Source organism: Triticum dicoccoides, chromosome 7B, assembly GCF_002162155.2.
Source record: "Triticum dicoccoides isolate Atlit2015 ecotype Zavitan chromosome 7B, WEW_v2.0, whole genome shotgun sequence".
In the NCBI taxonomy this organism is placed as follows: domain Eukaryota; kingdom Viridiplantae; phylum Streptophyta; class Magnoliopsida; order Poales; family Poaceae; genus Triticum; species Triticum dicoccoides.
In genome coordinates this window covers 634,782,891-634,803,955 of record NC_041393.1, presented here as the reverse complement: position 1 = coordinate 634,803,955, position 21,065 = coordinate 634,782,891, and the positions used below count along the sequence as shown (strand labels likewise).

Sequence of the window (21,065 nt, the reverse complement as noted above, 5' to 3'; positions counted from 1 at the left end):
AGAGCACATGCTATCAGAACTAGACAATGAAGAGTAGACTAAGCCTTTCACTATGGAGGAAATAGAGTTAGTAGTTAAAGAGATGGAAACCAATACAACTCCTGGCCCAGATGGCTTACCAGTAATCTTTTAGAAACATTTTTGGGAGATGGTTAAAGAGATGGTCAAAAGAATGCTTGATAGCCCGCATGCTGAGGAGTTGCAACTTACAAGACTTAATTATGGGGTGGTTACTCTGATTCCTAAAACGAAAGATGCTGCAACTATCAAGCAATATCGGCCAATATGTTTATACTATGTTTGTTAGAAAATTGTGACTAAAGTACTGATAAATAGGCTTGAGAGAGTTGCAGATAAGGTGGTGAGTAAGAGTCAGACAACATTTATGAAAAACAGAAATATTTTAGATGGGGTGGTCACTATCCATGAGGTGTTTCATGAGCTTAGGAGGACTAAACGGGAGGGGGTCATACTAAAGCTAGACTTTGAAAAAGCATATGACAGGGTGAATTGGGATTTTCTACAAGAGGTTTTGCTTAAAAAGGGTTTTCTTTAGTGAGAAGTAGAGAGGTTGGATTAAACAAGTGGTAGAAGGAGGTGCAGTGAGTATCAATATTAATGGAGAGGTTGGCCCATATTTTAAGAGCTACAAAGGATTTTTGCAGGGTGATCTCACCTCTTCTTTTGAATTTGGTGGTGGTCACAGAAAAGGGGGTCACTCAAGTGTACGACATTCTTTGTACGTCCAGATCGCGGTACATGTTCGGACTGCTCTGGATTGTAGAGGAACGAATTTCAGGCTACTTTAGATAAGGTGGGCTGCACCCATTCTCGGTACGTACAAGGTGTGCACCCATTCTTGGTTAAGATGGGAAATCCTATAGGGGTAGAAATGCTACATGAAAAAAATCCACTCTTGCTGTATTAGGAATTGAAAGTAAGTCAACTCCTTCCTCTTAGAGCAACTTGTCGCAGCTGTGACTACTCTTTCTATTTGAATTGAATGTCAGCGAATCACTTGTTTCACTAATGTGACTAGTCTTCACTGCAGGTTTTTTCTTTCTATAGAGAAGGGACCGCACTAGAGATGCTTATTAAAGGTTTGCTTGGTGGCTTCCTTGCTTGAAAGACTTTTCTTGTTGATTGGCTCGGTCTGCTAGTTCCCGAAAATCACTTCCTCTAAGTCTTAAATAGCAGAACCTACTCTTTCTTCAAAGAATGTAGCATACCTAAGAAATGATTTCTCTAATGAGTCAAATCCATTGTGAAATAAGGAAATGCGCGGATCGCTTCTTGTACCCTTCTCTTAATCGCATTTCCTGCTTACTACTGAAAGAAAAGCTGTTACTACTGCATATCCCCTTTTTCCTCTAATTCGAGCGTGTAAAGGCATAGCTTCCTCATCTTTGCTTTATAGTTTGATATAATATAGAATTGGATTTTGCTTTCCTTTAAGGAGCTCTAGCTATCTTGCTGATCCACCAGTTCATACTATTAATGAAAGCTCTTTCACCCTGCCAGCGGGTAATCCCTTACTGAGCCTACTCAAGCAATCTCCCATTAGCCGCTCTTTACTTTGTAGTCAAGCGATTGTAATCTCCTTATTTAGGCTAGCGACTTTGCTGATTAACAAGATTATCGCATTGGAGCTATGACAATTATGTAAACTACTTCTCTAGCAAGTAATGAATCTGAGGTCAAAGCCAATGAGTACGCCGGATGTTGCATTTTTGCAGTGAGGGAAGGTTGGCTTGACAGGCTTTGTTCTGTATGTTGTAATCTCTTCTCATGGTCTTTGTTCGCTTTATTATCCCGTTGTGAGAATGGCTAGGACTGTGGATCCACAATCCCCCCTCTAGTCAGTACTTTCCGAGTAGCGCAAGGCTTCTTCGTTGGCAAATAAACGAATTAGCGAACTAATTTCCTAATATGACGTGAACTTGAACTAGCATTGATCAAGTCCATGAGCTCATAAGAAGGAGTTCTTCACGTGAGAAATTCCACGGCTTAGCTTAATTCAATAAAAAAGAAAGTATCCAATCGACTTTAGGAGCGCCATATGTTTCTATCTGAAACGGTAAAGCGAGGCTCGCTATAAGGGTCATAGCTAGTTCAGGATTGGTAGGAAAGTAATACAAATGATTGTAATATGACAACCCCCAGGGGAGCTAGCCTTTGTGTTAAGATTAAAAAGAAGAGCCCTCTTTTCATACGACTCGGTGATTCCATTGCTCTATCCGACCGCAAGATTCGATCGCGTACAGCACGAGCACGAGATGGGTTGGGGACTTAGAAATGAGCTATGCTCCAAGAATTGACCCCTGAACTACCTTTGCCCGCCTTTTCTTGTAGAATCCATTCCCCCTCTTTTATATATTTATAATGCTTTTAGGGTAGTGGAATGAGGCTGGAACCCATCAATATCGCTAAACCGAGAGAGTTCCTTGTGTTGGGTTCAAAGTTTCACTCTACCAAGGCAAGATATAATATGCATCCAGCTTTAGCTGAATATCGTGAGTGTTCAGCGAAGTCTGCTAGCCATTGGCCTTACGTTCAGGATACTCCTTTCTGTCTTTGCGATGTTTGGTTATAAGAGAATGTTGCTCTTCAGAAAACGCGTATAGTGGCCTTCGTCGATGGGACAAACGCTCCAGTGTATGCGTTACAAGGCAACTAGCATTTTGTCATGGAAGTTCATGAAAGAATGTTCTTGTTTTTCGTTGGAAAAACCAATGCCGACGTCAAGATCAGTCTCCTTTCCTTTCAAAAGTGAGCGAGCAGAGCTGAAAAAGATGGAGTTACCTGGAGATGGGATTTCTTTCTACGGATATGAAGGATAGAAATATGCTATTTGCTGCTATTACAACGAATCAACCAATTCGTAGTAAGTGTTCCCGTCTTCCCGATTTACATGATTTTTTCCCAACCAACATCTCTCAGAACTTTGATATAACGCCAAACTTGGATATAACGCCAACGCCTGAGCGAATTGCCGGTGTCACAATAGTTTTACAAATAGAAGGGTATTTGGGCCAAAATGAATCTGAACAGGGAGCAGTCAATTTAGCTAGAACAGTATTGGGAGCCCGCCACCAAAATGGCGAAACTTGGCAGGGCATATTATAGGATATTCGGGCGGGTGGTGGTATGGATAATTTTATCCAGAATCTGCCTGATGCCTACCCTAATACCCCATTGGATCAATTTGCCATTATCCCAATAATTGATCTTCATGTGGGCAACTTTTATTTATCATTTACAAATGCAGTCTTGTATATGCTGGTCACTGTCGTTTTGGTCGGTTTTCTTTTTTTTTGTTACGAAAAAGGGAGGTGGAAAGTCAGTGCCAAATGCATGGCAATCCTTGGTCGAGCTTATTTATGATTTCGTGCTGAACCTGGTAAACGAACAAATAGGTGGTCTTTCCGGAAATGTGAAACAAAAGTTTTTCCCTCGCTTCTTAGTCACTTTTACTTTTTTGTTATTTCGTAATCCCCAGGGTATGATACCCTTTAGCTTCAGAGTGACAAGTCATTTTCTCATTACTTTGGCTCTTTCATTTTCCATTTTTATAGGCATTACGATCGTTGGATTTCAAAGACATGGGCTTCATTTTTTTAGCTTCTTATAACCTGCGGGAGTCCCACTGTGTTAGCACCTTTCTTAGTACTCCTTGAGCTAATCTCTTATTGTTTTCGTGCATTAAGCTTAGGAATGCATTTATTTGCTAATATGATGGTCGGTCATAGTTTAGTAAAGATTTTAAGTGGGTTTGCTTGGGCTATGCTATTTCTGAATAATATTTTCTATTTCATAGGACATCTTGGTCCCTTATTTATAGTTCTAGCATTAATTGGTCTGGAATTTGGTGTAGCTATATCACAAGCTCATGTTTCTACGATCTCAATTTCTATTTACTTGAATGATGCTACAAATCTCCATCAAAATGAGTCATTTCATAATTGAATAAAAACGAGGAGCCGAAGATTCTAGGGGGCTACAGCTGGGCTCTTGCAGTATTGAACATGGTTCCGGGTACTCAAGATATTGCGTTTGTGTTTGGAGTGGTGTAGATTGTAGATCCCAGCCGAGAAGACCAGGAAAATATAAGGATAAAGAATGTCATATATCTCAGGAGCTAGATCACTTCCCGATGAACAAGTAAGAATTGCCTCAACAAGAATGGATGGAATTGGACCGAAGAAACCCATTTAGCTTCGTTATCGATTAGGTATCAGTGGGAACATCAAGATGAATGAGTTAACTAAGTATCAGATCGACCAAATTGAACAAATGATAGCTCAAGATCATGTTGTTCATTGGGAATTGAATAGGGGAGAACGAGCAGACATCGAACGATTAATTTCTATTTCTCGTTATCGTGGAATTCGTCATCAAGATGGATCGCCCTTACGCGGTCAATGAACTCATACTAATGCAAGGACTGCTCGCAAGCAAATTCAGATGAAAGAAGGCTACCGAAAGAACAAGCAACGTATTTCGCGCTCATCCCTTGCTAAAGCGCATACGTTTTCTTGCTCCTTGGTACTTGTCTGATCAATCACACTGTTCATTAGTTCACTTGATTTTTCGTTCGATGTCTTGAACCGCTTACTAATCACGTCTACGTATAGTAGGCCCCCTTCACCACTCCAAATCTTGCCCGTCTTGGTCTCGCTCACTTCGCCCGCCTATCGTATGGGCTCGGCTTCGTCCGTCAAGCGACAGCTTCTGCCTCTGACGGCTTCACTATCGCTCATGACTGGTAGTAGTTGTCTCTATGTAGTAGCCGGCCTTTGTTAAGCTTCGCCAGAAGCGACTAGTCGCTTCCCTAATGCCTCTTTCTTGTACTAATTAAAGTGTATGGTCTAGTCTTTCCAATGCCTCCTTCCTTGCCGCCAACGCACGCTAGATGGAGAGTAAGCAAGCTACCTTGCTTGCATTGCATTCGTTAAATGGTAGCTTCCGCACCCTTCCTGCCTGCTTCAGTTGATGTGAATGATCGTGTCTTCGACATCAATTTCAGTCTGATTAGATATGTCATTGAAACAAATCTGTTTTGTCTCTGTTTTCTTTTCGGATGATGAGGATGAGCCAGCCGATCCTAACATAATTTTGGAGGAGCCAGACGACGAAGCCTCAAAATCAGATAAAGATGTCTCCGACGCGACCGGACTTCCACTAGATTTTTATAGGGGTCAGGAGAGAAAAGATATGTTGTTTTCTATCAATCCCAAGCGGATACTCCCCAGCTTCCACGGTCCGCTTACCGAGGAAGAGATGTGGGAGGACCCAGGGCCAGAGCAAGTTGGGTTGGGGTATAGAGTCGTAAGCGCGGTGGGGGTGACAGAGGATGTGGTCGTACGGTTCATAGTTGGGTATGATATTCTCGTGGATTGTTGGGAACGTCCTCTATAGTCGAAATATGCCTTTCTAGGAGCATTACGATATGCAGCTGAAATGGTCCCTTATGAAGTCTCTATTGGTCTTATTCTTATTGTGCGCCTTGTGAGCACGTTTGGATCCGCGAAGGCAATCGCTCGGATCTTCCCCTAACCCAACCCGGGAACGGACTGGAGGGAACCGCAGCATGAGCAATGTCCGCGTCTTGTCGCAAGGCTCATTTTGAGTTTTGGGTCATCGGGCGGGCAGTGCAGTCCGGGGCACAAGGGTCCTGGTACTACCTAGGTGCGAAGAACCCCGGAGGCGACTGCAATGAGCAAAAATGTCACTCACCAGCCTAAATGACGAGCAAACACTCGAATGTGAGAGCAAGGGATTTCCCATGAATGGACAAGCTCCAAGGAGGGAGGAGAGAGGGAGGCAAGAACCATGCTTTCAGAGAAGTGGCGGTCCGAATCCAGTCTGACAAAAGAAAATAACAGACTAAGCCGTGCCGTAAGGGGGGCATTCTCCACACGGGACGGGGCCAAGGCCTTCATGTATGGGTGACAGATCGGTCATAGGAGTACTCCGGGATATACACCAGGGCAACTAATGTCAAGCATACGATGATGCCGCCCGTTTTCATTTCGTGAAAGTCCCCGGCAGAGGAAACGACTGTAGGTGATGGCGCGTTCTGCTTCTTAGGGCGATGAAATCGTTCCTATGGGATCGTGTGTGGCAGCTGGTATAGATGATGATGAAAGGTGGGCCGCTTGAACCGGGACCTATTCTCATAATAGGCAGCATGCAAAGCTAAATAGGAAAGGGGTGACTGATGACTGCCTTTTTCTTCAAAAATCAAAAAGGGTGGAATGTGGAGCTAATATGGCTAGCTACAAGTATATCCAACGAAAGATGAGACGAGACGGACTGTCAGAGGACGCAGCGAGATTACCAGGGGAAAGCCCGCCCCCGCTAGCTAACATAGATATCTATTCTCGGTGCGCATATTCGAGATTTAGAATCTCTTTCCGACCAGGCCAGGCCGAATCGGGCCACCACTTGGGATGGGAATGGCTCAGCCCACATGCATCATGTGATGAAAGCACTCCAGTCCAGTCGCCTCTGATCAGTTGCTTGTCAACCACCGGACCGTAGCTCCTCACCAAATGCCCCTGCGTTGGGGCAATACAACACATGACTAGTTTTCTCAAGGACCACACCCTCTTGAGAGCAGGATGCCGGCCGAGATGGAGCGCCAACCTAGACTTTCCTTGGGCTTGCCTTGCCCCAACATCTAAATAAAGGGCGGGCGTCGAAAAGGAAGCAGTGACGCCTTTTCGACGAAAGCTTAGCTTGGTAGGGCAGCTTACTCACCCTACTCCCTTAGACAATGCAATGCTCTAAACATGAAAGTTTGCAGTTCAACCCTCTTCTCCCATGTAGTGTTGCAGGCAGCGCCTCGGATAAAAGCACGGACGAGCCACATGCAGGGAAACTTGCACGTGTGGTTCTGGCCGGGGACCCCGGTATACTGTACTAATATGTGTAGGTCCCTGTAATTCGAGTGAGATTGTCATGGCGCAAAAGTAGATATGGTCTGGTATTCCCTTGTTCGCCGTATTGGTTATGTTCCTTATTCCTCGTCTAGCAGAAACTAATCGAGCTCCGTCTGGTCTCCCAGTAGCGGAAGCTGAATTAGTTGCAGGCTATAATGTAGAATATGCGCGGGATGCGATCCTTAATAGTTCACTGTTGGCGGAAGTCAATGTCTCGGGGACTCATTCTGACTTAAACAAGGGGTGGCTCTTTACCAACTTCCAAATCCAAGATTTAGGGGGAAAAAAAGAGGGGCATGGCACTCTTCATTCTTCATTCAAAACTCATGAATGTCGGATCGGAGGTTTTTGCCTTGTTATCAAAAAGGGGAGTTGGGTAAAGCAAACTCCCTCCTTGGACGAGCATGGGGCTTAGTCAAGTAGAACCGAGTTGCGCTACTTGATGCTCTGATCGAAAACAAATCAGTGGGGCCATGCTGGTATGACTGAATATGCGTTAGAAAGGTCAATCCCTCCCCCTTTTTGATTTTTTAATTAAAAACCGGGCTGAACTTCTAAAAAGCAGCCCACCCGCTTCCATAGAACAATATCGCGACAACGTAGACCTAAGTGGATTTATTGGATCCTGGGGAACCATCAAAAGTACGGCCGGCCTATAGAACGAGAATGCCGTGTCGTCCAGCGGAGCTTAGAAGAAGGTGACTTGGAGCCTAAGGAAGGTGACTCGCGCAGACAGCTGACTCCTTTTCAATAGAAAGGAATAGCCAAACCTACCTAGCTGGCTGGTCAATCTCAGTGATCTTATCGGCCGGCAAAGCGGAGACGGACGACCACGGTCCCGACCTTACCAGCAACGTAGGTTTACTAATCAATGAAGCCCCTCAACCTACTATCCTTTCTTACAAACTCAACCAAGCCTAACCGAACCCCATGCTCACGACATGTTCTTGATATTGAGTGAGTTGGAGGGAGTCAGAGACTACCACGGAATCCTTCCATAGTCACCCCGATGACCTTCATCACCAAAGTGTCACGATAGTTTCCAAGACCCCTCATATAATCTCCAGTGGGGATCAGTCGGAGCACATAGGAATGCCGACCACTACATAAGCCACATCTGGCTGAGGCGAGCAGCAAGCGGGGGAGAGTATTTTGAAGTACAAGAACGTTGGGGTGGGACGCTAGTACTTAAACTAGGGTTGCTTCTTAGCGCTAATCTTGCGTTTTTCAGCAGTTAGTTGTAGCGCGCCTTCCCTCCTTCTCTCATTTCAGAAAGATTTGGCAGTATTTTCTTATGATGACCTGGTTGAGAGAGTACGAAACATCGGTGTAAAAGATTGAGTGGGATGGTTATAGTAAGGGGCGAACCAAGTTCTTGTGCGAAGAAGCGAATCAATCAGAATGGAGACAAGGAAAGTAATCGAGGCCCGACCAGGTAGCGATGCCTCTCACGCGGATGGGAGTTACTTTTCTTTATCACCGTAAGCGTTACAAAATGGACCCGCATTCCCGTTTGCTTTTCTTTTGCAACTAAGCTTAAAAGAAACATAGTAGTCTTCCAAGCCATTAGAAAACTCATTAAGTGCTCTGTTGAGTGAATGCCTGTTGAGAAGCTTAGATCATACATTTCCAGCTAATTAGAATACAACCATGAAGGTGGGGTTCGAATGCCATACAACTATTTATTCTGGTAAGTAGGATTGGAATGTAGTCCCTTTTTATTGGATCCGCCGCTCTGTTAAGTGAAATTCAAAGTAGGTGTGGGTCTAGGTAGAGGAAGTCATAAACCAAGTATCAAGTATTGTTATAAATATCGTATATAGTAGTTGCCAAACTCACAAGCATCACACACTTCGATCTACTTTATTGAATAACTTAGCTAGATAGAACCGACTCAAGCTTTTAAATGAAAGAAGCAATAATGGCATAATTTCTGTCTCAAGACCTCTTGCAGCTACAGCCAATACAGCACCTCCTTGATCAACATACAACACAGCCTTACGCCTTGCTCCCGTCGCAGTATAAAGAGAGACTAGAACATACCGGGGAGCCCTCGGCAGAGTCCCTATCGTTGTTGCAAAAATTACACACAGAGTTCCGGAATTTCACATTTGTGAGAAGAAAGGCTATGTGTGTTTGAAAGGACTGGTGCAAGAACGTATTCTGAGCCTCAGTCAGCACAACTTGTTTCCCCTTTTCCAAACAACATTCTTATCAAGACCCTCCTTTATATAAACCACTCGTAGATATATACCTGCCTGTGGCCTCAGATGAATACATCGATAGATAAGAAGGGAAATGCATCATCTAGAAAGGCTTACTGAGGTTTAGGGACGTCTGTGTGATGGATCGTACACTTACTCACGACGACTTGGCTATTCAATAAAGGACGGAGTCAACGTGAGCCTTAGGGTCCAAAAATATTCCATTGGTGTCACCTATTAGTGATTATTCAAAGTCGTAATGGTATAAACTATTGGTCAATTCCACTGATTCTTCTTTCTCGTTCCTTCACTGGCTATAGCGCCTTACCTCTTCTGTGACTTGTCCTGAGATGAGAAGTATCAAAAGTGCCGGGGTTTGGGTTTATGTCATGCTAGACTCACGTTTCTTGTTCTTACGCCAGGTCCGCGACCTTACAAGGATACACAAGCTGGTGAAGGTTTCGGAGAAGCAGCAAGCTGTTCGGATTCAAGTTAGCTTTGAGAAGGCCTCGGGCAAGGAAATGCTTTGACTGTGCCAGGAGATAGTCGGCTCAGGGGCTTTTGGGCCGAGCCAAAGTGGTCCACATACATACCATTTCCATCATCACAAGATCCCCTTTTTCTGTGTGCATAGAGATAAAGCGTGCTCTTATATTTAGATAAGAGAGAGATTTTCCTCAGCGCTTCCCCTTATCGGCTTGATCTTCTTCTGCCCCTCGGTAGAGTGAGTCTACTTAGCGAACTGGCAGGACACGGAGTTCGATTGATCAATATGCATATCGAGCATCTATTGTTATTCTCTCTTCCCAAAAGATATCTCAAGTCGCTTCCAACGTTTTGATGAGTAAGGGAGGGTATTTTCAACAAGATAACTATGGACGACCATCTTCCAATTTCCAATCTATATCTTTCATTGGGTAAGTAAGGGGAATAAGCAAGAACGGTGGAAAGCTTAAGAAAGTGCTAGTTCCTTTGCTGCGAATGGGTGGAATTGGTATCCCCAAAAGGTTGTTCTCTTAAAACCTCTGGCAAGGGGGTGTGGAAGAGTTCAAGTCTATCCCTTTGGTTAAGCTACTGTTGTTATACATCTCTACTATTATGGGCCGCAACTTACTTAAAGGAAGTCGAGTACACATCTCCTTCAACCTGAAGGGCGAGGACCTGCAACGACGTAACGTTTGAAAGAAAAGTAACCAGCATAGGAGAGTGATCAGAAAGCATACGACTCGAGGGAGGGTTGGCTAATCAAATTAGAATGAAGATTCCGCTCTATATGATAAACATTGGTTGACTTTGATATGAAGTGTTGATTGTGTTTTCTATTCGTTCAGACCCCGATAGTGCTTCTCGTTGTGACTGAAGGAAGGTTCATTCTGTGCAAGATATATGCTAGTTTACAAGCATGAGACCCTCCTTTCAGGCCGGTAGACAGAGGCCTCTGTTCCAACAAAATGGGGAGCAAAAAGAGGTCATGTCATACCATACAGATGAAATGAATGAAAGATATTACTGTTGTTTCTGTGCCTATTAGTACTTCGCTCTGACCACATCAAGAGGAGTAGTTTGTTTTTCTTTTGTAAAGTGAGCCCAAGGAAATATATAGGAGAACATAGCTTGTTTTGTAGTAAGTAAATTCAAAGGCTCAAATCGTCTATATCAATGCAAGTATAGCTGGATGGAGTGACTCGTGCTTTCGAACCATAAACTAATGCCGCCTCTCGGGAGCGCATGTTACTATTCCATTCTCTGGAGCACAATCCAACAGAAAAAAAAGTATGTTTCCAAGCTACACCTTTAGTTGTTCCATCTCGTGAGGAAGACGACTATGGAATTCAGATTTCCTTTCTCTCGAAGCAAGCCAGTCCTTAATTAATGATAGGGAAGGAAGGAATTGCTCTTAGGCTTGTGAGTCTTTTTATCATATGGATGGGTCGTACAACCCTTACATGGTCTCTTGGCATGAAATTGGGTACTTTTCGTCTATGGCGAGATGGAAGTTATCTGCAAAGAATGCCAACTTAGGACCATCAAAGTGGAAATCGTATCAACCCACCGAAACCGCTCTTTGGAATGGAATGCATAGTATTGTGCATTGGAACGGAAAAGTCGAATAATCAAGACATGGATCTAGTATCAACATGACCCAACTTCCATTCTCATGACCCAACTTATTCAATCACTTCCATTATCTTTCTATTGCTACAAATCGACAACAAAAAACATCCCTCGGAATTCCCGTTCGATAGGAAAAATAGCTCTTCAACCACAAATAGCAAGCAACATGTTTTTCTTCTCTCTTCCGGGCACACACCCTATCGGGTGATGCCACTGACAAACACCCTAAAGGAGAACGCAACACTTCCTATAACAGAAAAAGCAATATCTGAAATCTTTAAGCAACTAAAAAGACGTATACTAAAAGATATGTGTTGAAAAGGGATGGTCAATAACAAGATGAACCCAATGCCCAATCTTCCCAATAGTATTCCTTAACTCTTGAACTGATACACTTGTTCATGGCATCTATTCTCTATCATCACTTTTCACCTTCTCATTATTAACCTCAGTGATCTGTTCCTCCTAGACATCCTTCTGCGTACAAAAACAGAAGAAGCACGGGCATAAATCAATAGATTAGTTTAGTTTCAGAAGTCTTTTTTGATTGGTATATCAATCATGGTTTATAGGGAAATAGTTAAAATAGGAAAGCTCTGTTAGTTACTAATGTTTGGGTTTTTGTTTACGACAATAGTAGGTTTCTATCTTGTCATATTTAGAATATAAGCATCAGTTACATCTGACATCTAGCCTTTTTATAGAAGAGAAAGGAAGGTTAAGGGCAAGGGCGTAGCATAATATATAAGAAAACTTGCTCTTTGAGGGGAAATTTTTCCAACTAGACCAATAAATGAGAAAAAGTACCAGTCGTGCCTAGAACCAAAGGCGCCAGCTTTCATTGATATATATACCGTATCTTTTAGCTGAAAAATCTATGGATAAGAACCGGCTCTGAGAGGAGGGGTGGCGCGACAGAGCAATGAAAAGCTGGGATCTTTCCTTCGGTAATGACGCCTTTTCCTTTTGTATGAGAAAGCGCTACAAAACATCCTTCTCGCGGGTTATCTTCTACTCAAGCAATCTCTCTCCTATTCTTCATCCACCAACTAGCAGGAACGTAGGAGCACAAGAGGGTCATCATCTTCTAAAACGATTGGCTTTCAATCTGCTTTCCAAGAGGTGGTTTCTGACATGACCGGAAGGAGTGGAATTCTTGTTAGGATTGGCATGTCAAGTTGCTTTCTCGGACCCTAATATAAACCACCTTATCCTCACTCAGATTGTTCTTTTGGACTGAGCAGAAGCATGACCTCTATCTGATGTTTTCCCTATCCCTTCTAATCTCTCAATGGCATTTCCATCACTCGATTCAATCAATCAAGTAAGTCCGGATGACACTTGTCTTTATTTAGTGTTTCCCCGGCTATTCAGCCATTGCTTTCATCTCATGTTCTTTGTACCCTTTTTTAGTGCCATGCACACTGAGGTTTCTCGCATGACCGAATCTTTTGAGAATATTGCTTATTATGTTAATTTCTTCATCTTGATGTACTCAATCCATTCGAATTCCATAATTCCAATGCTATAATCCCTATATTAAGATGAAGTAAGAAAGCATCAGTCCTCTTATTTCTCTCTTCTATGAAAGAATGTAGCTCGCTCTTTCAACCTAGGGCCCCCTCTGGGGAACTGTTTGAGTTTTAGCATCGACCCCATTTCCTTTTGATTGTATTACGCTTCACTCGCTGCAAAACATTTCACTTTTTGTGCCACGCTCGTACATGGTTTACACTCCTAGCCTTTCATCTGACTTTGCCATCGGGCAATTGTTTGTTTTCAACTGGATTGGATTCCGAACCAAGAAAGATAGGCAACTTTCACTTGAAAGAAATGAACTTCAGAACTCTTGTATTCCACCGAATAAGAATAATAATAAGAATAAGAGCAAGAAGGGGCTATCTTTGTGAAGGGACCGGCACCAGAAAGTAGATCATATGGCCTTTCTTTCGCCAAAATCAAGTAAAGCCCCGGCCCAAGAAATGCAGCAAAGCAAGTCGTCTTTGGTTTGGAGCGAAATTCTCGGATGTATAGGCTTGATCAAGTGCCTTACTTGAAATCGATGATATAAAGTGGGCTCTTTAGCTTGCTCCGACAGAGGTCTCCTTCTCCCTTAGCAGCGAGACTAGTCCCTACCTCTTTTCAATCAATCTTTCATACCGCATGCCTTTTTCTACGCCTAAAACAAGTTCATGTCTCTCCACTCTGAAGTCAGACCTTATTGAAAAGTAGTATGCTTTCCTTCGTGGTGTTCAGGATCCCATGCTTTGTAGTTCACGCATGGCTTTCTCTAACGAAGCTAATGCCGAATTAAAGACCTTAAACGGAAAGACACAGGAGGTGGCGAAAAACGAAAAAAAGAGAAAGAGCTTACAAACTTCTCTGAACCCGGTAGCCAGCGGAGCCCTTATTCATGGGTTACGGACTAGCATTGAACAAAGTTGGTGACAGCCGAAGAAAAAGTGAAAGGGCAAGTAAATAATCTAAACAAGCGGGTAAGCAGCAAGAAAAGAATAAAAGTAACGCGCCCTACCTGTTAATAAAGTAAGGCCTTCCAGAGCCTATCTAACACAGACATACACACGGATGAGGACATAGAAATAAATGGACGTCGATCCGGTACTGAAATTGCATAGCAAAAAATGCAATATGTTCATACTTGATGAAACGCACATCATCCAATTCATGATTTAAGAACAAGAGAATGAGATATTGACATTTTTTACATTTGTAACTACATTCTCACATTTCTTTTTTGATCTCATGACTTTTTATGCGATCGGAAAACGAATGAGATCAGAAAGGCCATCATTGGGGCAAACAGTGCAATAGCTTCGGTGAGAGCAAAGCCCAAAATGGCATAACCAAATGATTGTTTAGCCAATAATGGATTTCGCGCCACGGAATGAATCAAAGAACTGAGGACGTTTCTAATACCGACAGCAGCTCCGGCTAAAGCAATTGTAGCAGCTCTAGCACCTATTGATTTAGCACCTTCTAACATCTCGAGTCGAGAAAACACTTTTCTTGTCACGTTTGTCCTTCACTGTTCTTTCTTGGATTTCTTGTTGATGATTCGAAGTACTTGGGCCTGCACCTCCATAATTTTCAAATACTGGGTTATGCGGAGCACTAATTTGATACATATTATCACAATTTTCAAGGCTTGTCACATATTCAAGAAAATGAGCTGTCGATTGAAAAATCATCAGGTATAGGTAATCATCAGGTATACGTATAGGTAGGGGGTCCGTCAACCCTTGAGGGGCTGGGTGGGGTATCCTGAACTACTAGAGCAGCTCCCCCTTGTGGATGGGGTAGACTCTCAGCAGCTTGGTTTACGCATGGCACGAAAATTAAATTTAATAATTATGTGCAAAAAGTCCAAAATAGCCTATTGGGGTTGAGTTGGCGAGAAAAGCCTTCTTCCTACATCTGCGAGTAAGGGGCAACCTTTTTAATTAATTCACAGGTAAGGCAAAGTGCTTTCTTTTAAAGAAGCATCTGGTTCCATCTTTCTTTCGTTAGTTAAGCCACCTTTTTCTAAGAAGGATTTTTGTAATTCTGGATTAATAGTACTTAGAATGGCTTTTTCATATTGAGAAATTATGTCTAGTGGCATTCGATCACAGAAGCCATTGACAGTAGCATAAATCACAACAATTTGTTTTTCAATTGGAAGTGGTTCATATTGTGGTTGTTTGGGCATTTATGGAATCCTTGCAGCTCTATTGAGTAATGCCTGAGTCGCAGCATCAAGGTCTGACCCAAATTGAGCGAAGGCGGCCACTTCGCGATATTGTGCCAATTCCAGTTTTGAACTACCGCATACTTGTTTCATAGCTTTCAACTGAGGGCAGACCCGACGCGACTAACGGATAAGCCAATGTTAATAGCTAGTCTAATTCCGCGATAAAAGATCTCTGTTTCCAAACAGATTTGTCCATATGTAATGGAGATCACATTGGTGGGGATATAGGCCAATACGTCTCCAGCTTGTATTTCAATCACGGGTAACGCAGTCGAGATACCTGCACCTATATGGTCCGATTTTTTAGCGGCTCTTTCTAAGAGACGGGAATGTAAATAGAAAACAACCCCCGGGAAAGCCTCACGGCCTGGTGGTCGGCGTAACAATAATGACATTTGTCGATATGCCACCGCCTGTTTACTTAGATCATCATATATAATTAATGCGTGCATTCCATTATTGCGGAAATAATCCCCCATGGCACACACTGAATATGGGGCCAGAAATTGCAGTGGAGCAGGATCCAAAGCGGTGGCTGCTACAAGAATGGAATATTCCAAAGCATTTGCTTCTGAAAGAATTTGAACTAATTGTGCCACAGTCGAGCATTTTTGTCCAATCGCAACATAGACACAATACAATGTCTCACTCCCATTTGTGCCCCTTGAGTTCATTTTCTTTTGGTTTAATATAGTATCGATAGCTATTGCAGTTTTTCCAGTTTGTCTGTCCCCGATTATAAGTTCTCGTTGACCACGGCCTATAGGAACCAGGCTATCCACTACTTTTAAGCCTGTTTGCATGGGTTCGTGCACAGATTTACGTTCAATAATCCCTGGGGCTTTCACTTCGACACGTCTTTGTTCGTGATCGCTTAGAGCCCCTTTTCCATCAATAGGTACTCCCAAATCGTCGACCAGACGGCCTAACATGGCCTTTCCCACGGGAACAACCACAATAGATCCAATGCGCTTGACAAGATCTCCTTCTTTAATAGCGGTATCACTACCAAAGACAACAATACCTACATTCTCATTCTCAAGATTTAAGGCGATTCCTTTCACACCGCTGGTAAATTCCACCATTTCTCGTGCTTGAATCTCGTTCTATCCATAAACACGTGCAATCCCATCTCCAACTGAGACCACTCAACCGATCTCATCCACTTGAAAATTTGTGTAAAAGTTGGTCATTCTACTTTCTAATAGAGTCGTGAGTTCCGCAGCTCTGGGTGAGAATTCCATACTTTAACAAATTAGATGGATGATATTTTGAAGGGAGAAATCCGCTTTCAAGAAAAAGATCTTTACTTCACACAATCTCGATTGGAATTCTCATTTGGTGAACCGGGCATCTCAGACAAAGACAATAACAAGAAGAGATGGGAAGACCCTTCGCGGTCCTGCTCCATGGTCTCTACCTTGCTTACCGCCCCTCGTAGGGGCCAACGTACCCATACCGAAAATGATTTACTCTTTTTATGGGCCCTTTCGACTAGGCTCTCGTTAAGGAATCGGCCCAAACAAGACCGAGATTCCCGCGAGAATTGCTGCACTGCCTGCAGTGAAATTGCAAGAATCACTTTATACGCTATTTCGAAATCGAATGAATTGAGCAACTGTATTTCCCCAGGTTTCCATTGGAAAATGGGCTTTTTTTGTATGCAAGTGATGATCGATTGGCGGAGAAGCCGCTCCCGTGTGGGGTGGTCGTGAGAATGATTCCGAGTCTTCCTGACCAGACCCATGTGGAACTTGTAAATAAATAGGTTTGTAACTGCCTAGCTGAGTAATAAATAAGTACCTTTGCTAATAATCCAAAACATTTCATCTTCTCTTTCTAGATATAGCAGCCTACCCATATTGATAGTGGAATTATTGATCTCCTCTTTCGGATAGCCCATTTTGAATAAGTGTTATGGGTAAGGGCTTGACCTACCAGTTGAATGGAATCTACCGTTCTTTATGCTCTCGCTAGCTTTGAACTAGTTTGTACCAGTAATCAAACCCAGAATTTCATTTCCCATTGCTTTCATTGCATAGAGCTAGATGTCGCATCCACAGGCATATTTAGTAAGTGGGGTGTATCCTTTGGGACACTTGATAAATAATACTATACTTACAATAACACACTACTTCCTCCATGGATGGTACATGGTAGGCATCTTCTAGAACTAGAGGCGAGCACTTTTCAATCAATTACGAGAGGCATTCGCTTCTCTGATGTTTAATAAGCGAAGCAACGAGCCTAGTAGGGAAAATACCTTCCTCGGGAATGTCATCAAAGCCAGGTTCTCCAATCGTGAAAGGGAATATTCCATGGCACAAGGGTTGTTTTTAGGTGTTGTCCTTGGCAGACCACCACAAAAGGTCCGAATCAGGCGAAACTTATTTTGGTGCCAGCGAGAAGTAGTAACAAGAACTCCTCCTTTGTTCAATATCAGCCTGGTTTAGGTCTAGGTCATAATGAATTTTCTGGTACCTTCCTTCATCCATAGATTAGCGTTATGCTTCTGTCTCGTGATGAAGAAGGATAGAAGAATGGTAAGATAGGACCGTATTACTGAGCCGTGGGAAAAGAGTTTTTTCGTACCTTGATTGGACCCACCCAAAAGCAACAGGAATCCCCTTCTCCTCCTATAAGGAAATCTCGTCGTTTCACTCTTCTTCAAGTACCATCGGATTAGTCAACTCAAACGCTGAGAGATTACTATAGAACCAAGGCGGCTTTGAGGCTGGCTCCACTCTCCAAATAGAGCAGTTACTTCGTTGACGACAAGAACCCCATTTCCACTAGCCAAAGAGCAATTCATTTCTTCGACTCGATGCCTCCTCATTTGCTCCCATTCCCATATTAATAAAAGAATTAGGGAAATGTGAGGGAAAAGAATGCTAAAAGCATTTAGAGATTTGACCGGGATTCGTTCTGGCTCAGATGGCGAGGGATTGCTATAACTATTTTTAGAAGCATTAATGAGATCTCTTTTTTTCTTCATAAGCTTGCATCATGAATCCCACTTCCCACTTTACCTGCCTCTTTAGTAGTCTCACATCTCGGTTTAAGAAAGTGCTCGCTATATTCCCATACCTTCCTGTGCTTAATACCTAGCTTCAAAGAGTCCACTCTTTTATTTCATAGCCGAGAGGCATGAACAGTTGGGAAAAACCCTCTCCTATGTGTGTCGTAAGAGTCGATTATCCAAGCGAGACCTTAGAGGGGAGGACACACCATAGCACCCATTGGTAGACTAGACTCCGGAGCTTCAAACAAACTTACAGTAAGCCTAATCAAATCAGGCGCCCTCACTTCCTTCTTCACCGCCGGCCTCTACGGTTTGGGTGAAGGTACCAGCTCTGATACCATGTGTGATAAATTCTTCCCATTTTGTTGTGATAGTCAATAAACACAACCCTTACGTATCTGTATTTTGTAATCACCTTTCCCTTCCAGTCGCTTCCTTATACTAGAATTTTGATGACGCGTGCAACCCCTGCTACTTCGCTACCCTACTATTAACAATTAGGGAGTTTCGATTGTTTATCCAATGCAGGTTAATATGGTTATGCCAGCAAGGAGCATGAACTGAAGCTGGTTATTTACTTAGAAGAGGAAACTGCTAGTCAGCAGAACAACGCAGCGGAGTCATCATATTATCATATTCTTGAGTCTCTCCCCACGGGATGACCGCTTCCACCAGACTCTGTTTCTATTGGTTCACCTTAGATTTATTGGTTGTCTACATCCGTCTAATCCTTATCTATAAGAACATAATCGCTAAGCTATGGCTGCTTCGGCCACACTCTCTACTCAGCTATATGTTTCTACTGCGTTGCGTTTTGAAGGCCCGATACAAAAGAAAGTGGCCTTCCTTATTAGTAGTGATGGAGACGTCAGGTCCGAGAAGGAATAACCTAAAGCCAGTGATAGAATCTGTACAACCAGCAGGAGCGATTGATCACATATCGCAGGAAGAGTGAACTAGTAGGCTTCTTGATCCTCCAAGCAGTGGTAGTCACAAAGCCTGCACATTCCAATTCGATCATAACATGACTAGTTTCCTAAGGCATGACTTATCTTCCAAGAATAGCAAGCATATCGTAGCTATTTCACATAGTGTCCCGAGATATCAGTAGCTCTAGTCAATGCTGGCCTTACTCTTCCCTTTCCTTATGCTAAGTGGCAACCTCTTGTTTAAGAGTACGGAATCCTATTTGTGTATCAGAACACTATGGTGACCCGTAGATCTTCTATTTCACCGGAATTCGTTGATTATCATTTACAATGTTCGTTGTAAGATCACTGAAGGTCCTAAATTGGAAGAGTTTGCTTGCTATCGAACAAATAGTGGATGCTACGTCTTGAGCTTGCGTTGGTTTTCCTCGAAGAGAAGAGGGTGATGCAGCAAGTGTAGCATAAGTATTTCCCTCGGTTTTGAGAACCAAGGTATCAATCCAGTAGGAGGCTCCTCAAAAGTCCCACTCACCTACACAAACAAACTGAGAACTCGCAACCAACGCAATAAAGGGGTTGTCAATCCCTTCACAGCCACTTGCAAAAGTGAGATCTAATAAAGATAGTATGATAAGATAAATATATTTTTGGTATTTTATAATATAGATGCAAAAAGTAAAGATGCAAATAAAAGTAGATTGAAAGCAAATATGATAAGAGATAGACCCGGGGGCCATAGGTTTCACTAGTGGCTTCTCTCAAGATAGCATAAGTATTACGGTGGGTGAACAAATTACTGTCGAGCAATTGATAGAAAAGCGCATATTTATGAGATTATCTAGGCATGATCATGTATATAGGCATCACGTCCATAGCAAGTAGACCGACTCCTGCCTGCATCTACTACTATTACTCCACACATCGACCGACTCCCGCCTGCATCTAGAGTATTAAGTTCATAAGAACAGAGCAACGCATTAAGCAGGATGACATGATGTAGAGGGATAAAATCATGCAATATGATATAAACCCCATCTTGTTATCCTCGACGACAACAATACAATACGTGCCTTGCAACCCTTTCTGTCACTGGATAAGGACACCGCAAGATTGAACCCAAAGCTAAGCACTTCTCCCATGGCAAGAAAGACCAATCTAGTAGGCCAAACCAAACTGATAATTCGAAGAGACTTGCAAAGATAACTCAATCATACATAAAAGAATTCAGAGAAGATTCAAATATTATTCATAGATAAACTTGATCATAAACCCACAATTCATCGGATCTCGACAAACACACCGCAAAAAGAGTTTACATTGAATAGATCTCCACAAGTGAGTGGGAGAACATTGTATTGAGATCCAAAAAGAGATAAGAAGCCATCTAGATAATAACTATGGACCCGTAGTGTAACACCCCGGATGTAACTTTCCATATTTGTATCTCCAACTCTTGCCATTTTCGGCTATGTGATATGATATTCCCTCCGTGGTTGGGTTTTGTCTTTTGTCCTTGCATTTTATTCATGTCATGCATCTCATATCATGTCATCATGTGCATCTCATTTGCATACGTGTTCGTCTCATGCATCCGAGCATTTTCCCCGTTGTCCGTTTCGCAATTCGACACTCACACATGCACCGGCGCACCCCCCCCTCTGGTCTCTTTTGTGTGCGGGTGTTGAACGTTCTCGGAATGGACCGAGCCTTGCCAAGTGGACCCGGTATAGCACCGGTAGACCACCTGTCAAGTTTCGGGTCATTTGGAGCTCGTTTGATACTCCAACGGTTAACCGCACTCCACAAAGGCCTCTTTTAAGTTGCAGCCCAACACCCCTCAAAAACAGCCCAATAACCCATCTAAGTCACTTCCATGCTCTCCGTCGTCGGATCACGATCGTGTGGGTGAAAACCGCACCTCATTTGGAGCTTCCTAGCTCCTTCTACCTATAAAAACACCCTCTCCCCCGAAATCCCGGGTCAAAACCACCCTAACCCTAACTCCCCGCTCCTCTCCTCGCGCCGGACACGTCCGGACGGCGCCGGACGCGTCCGCCGCCGCGCCCGCAGCCAATCCGCGGCTGCCACGTGGCCTCCGCC

General features: G+C 43.2%; 1 protein-coding gene and 1 pseudogene across 1 annotated transcript; both read right to left on the bottom strand.

The window, feature by feature from the left end:
- Window positions 1–13,994: 13,994 nt before the first annotated feature.
- Window positions 13,995–14,291, bottom strand: LOC119342029 (ATP synthase subunit 9, mitochondrial-like). Its single transcript, XM_037613866.1, has one exon. The coding sequence runs from the start codon at window positions 14,265–14,267 to the stop codon at window positions 14,025–14,027; it is 243 nt and encodes an 80-aa protein (XP_037469763.1). The 5' UTR covers window positions 14,268–14,291; the 3' UTR covers window positions 13,995–14,024.
- A 432-nt stretch (window positions 14,292–14,723) lies between these two features.
- Window positions 14,724–16,379, bottom strand: LOC119341697 (annotated as a pseudogene).
- Between the last annotated feature and the right edge of the window lie 4,686 nt (window positions 16,380–21,065).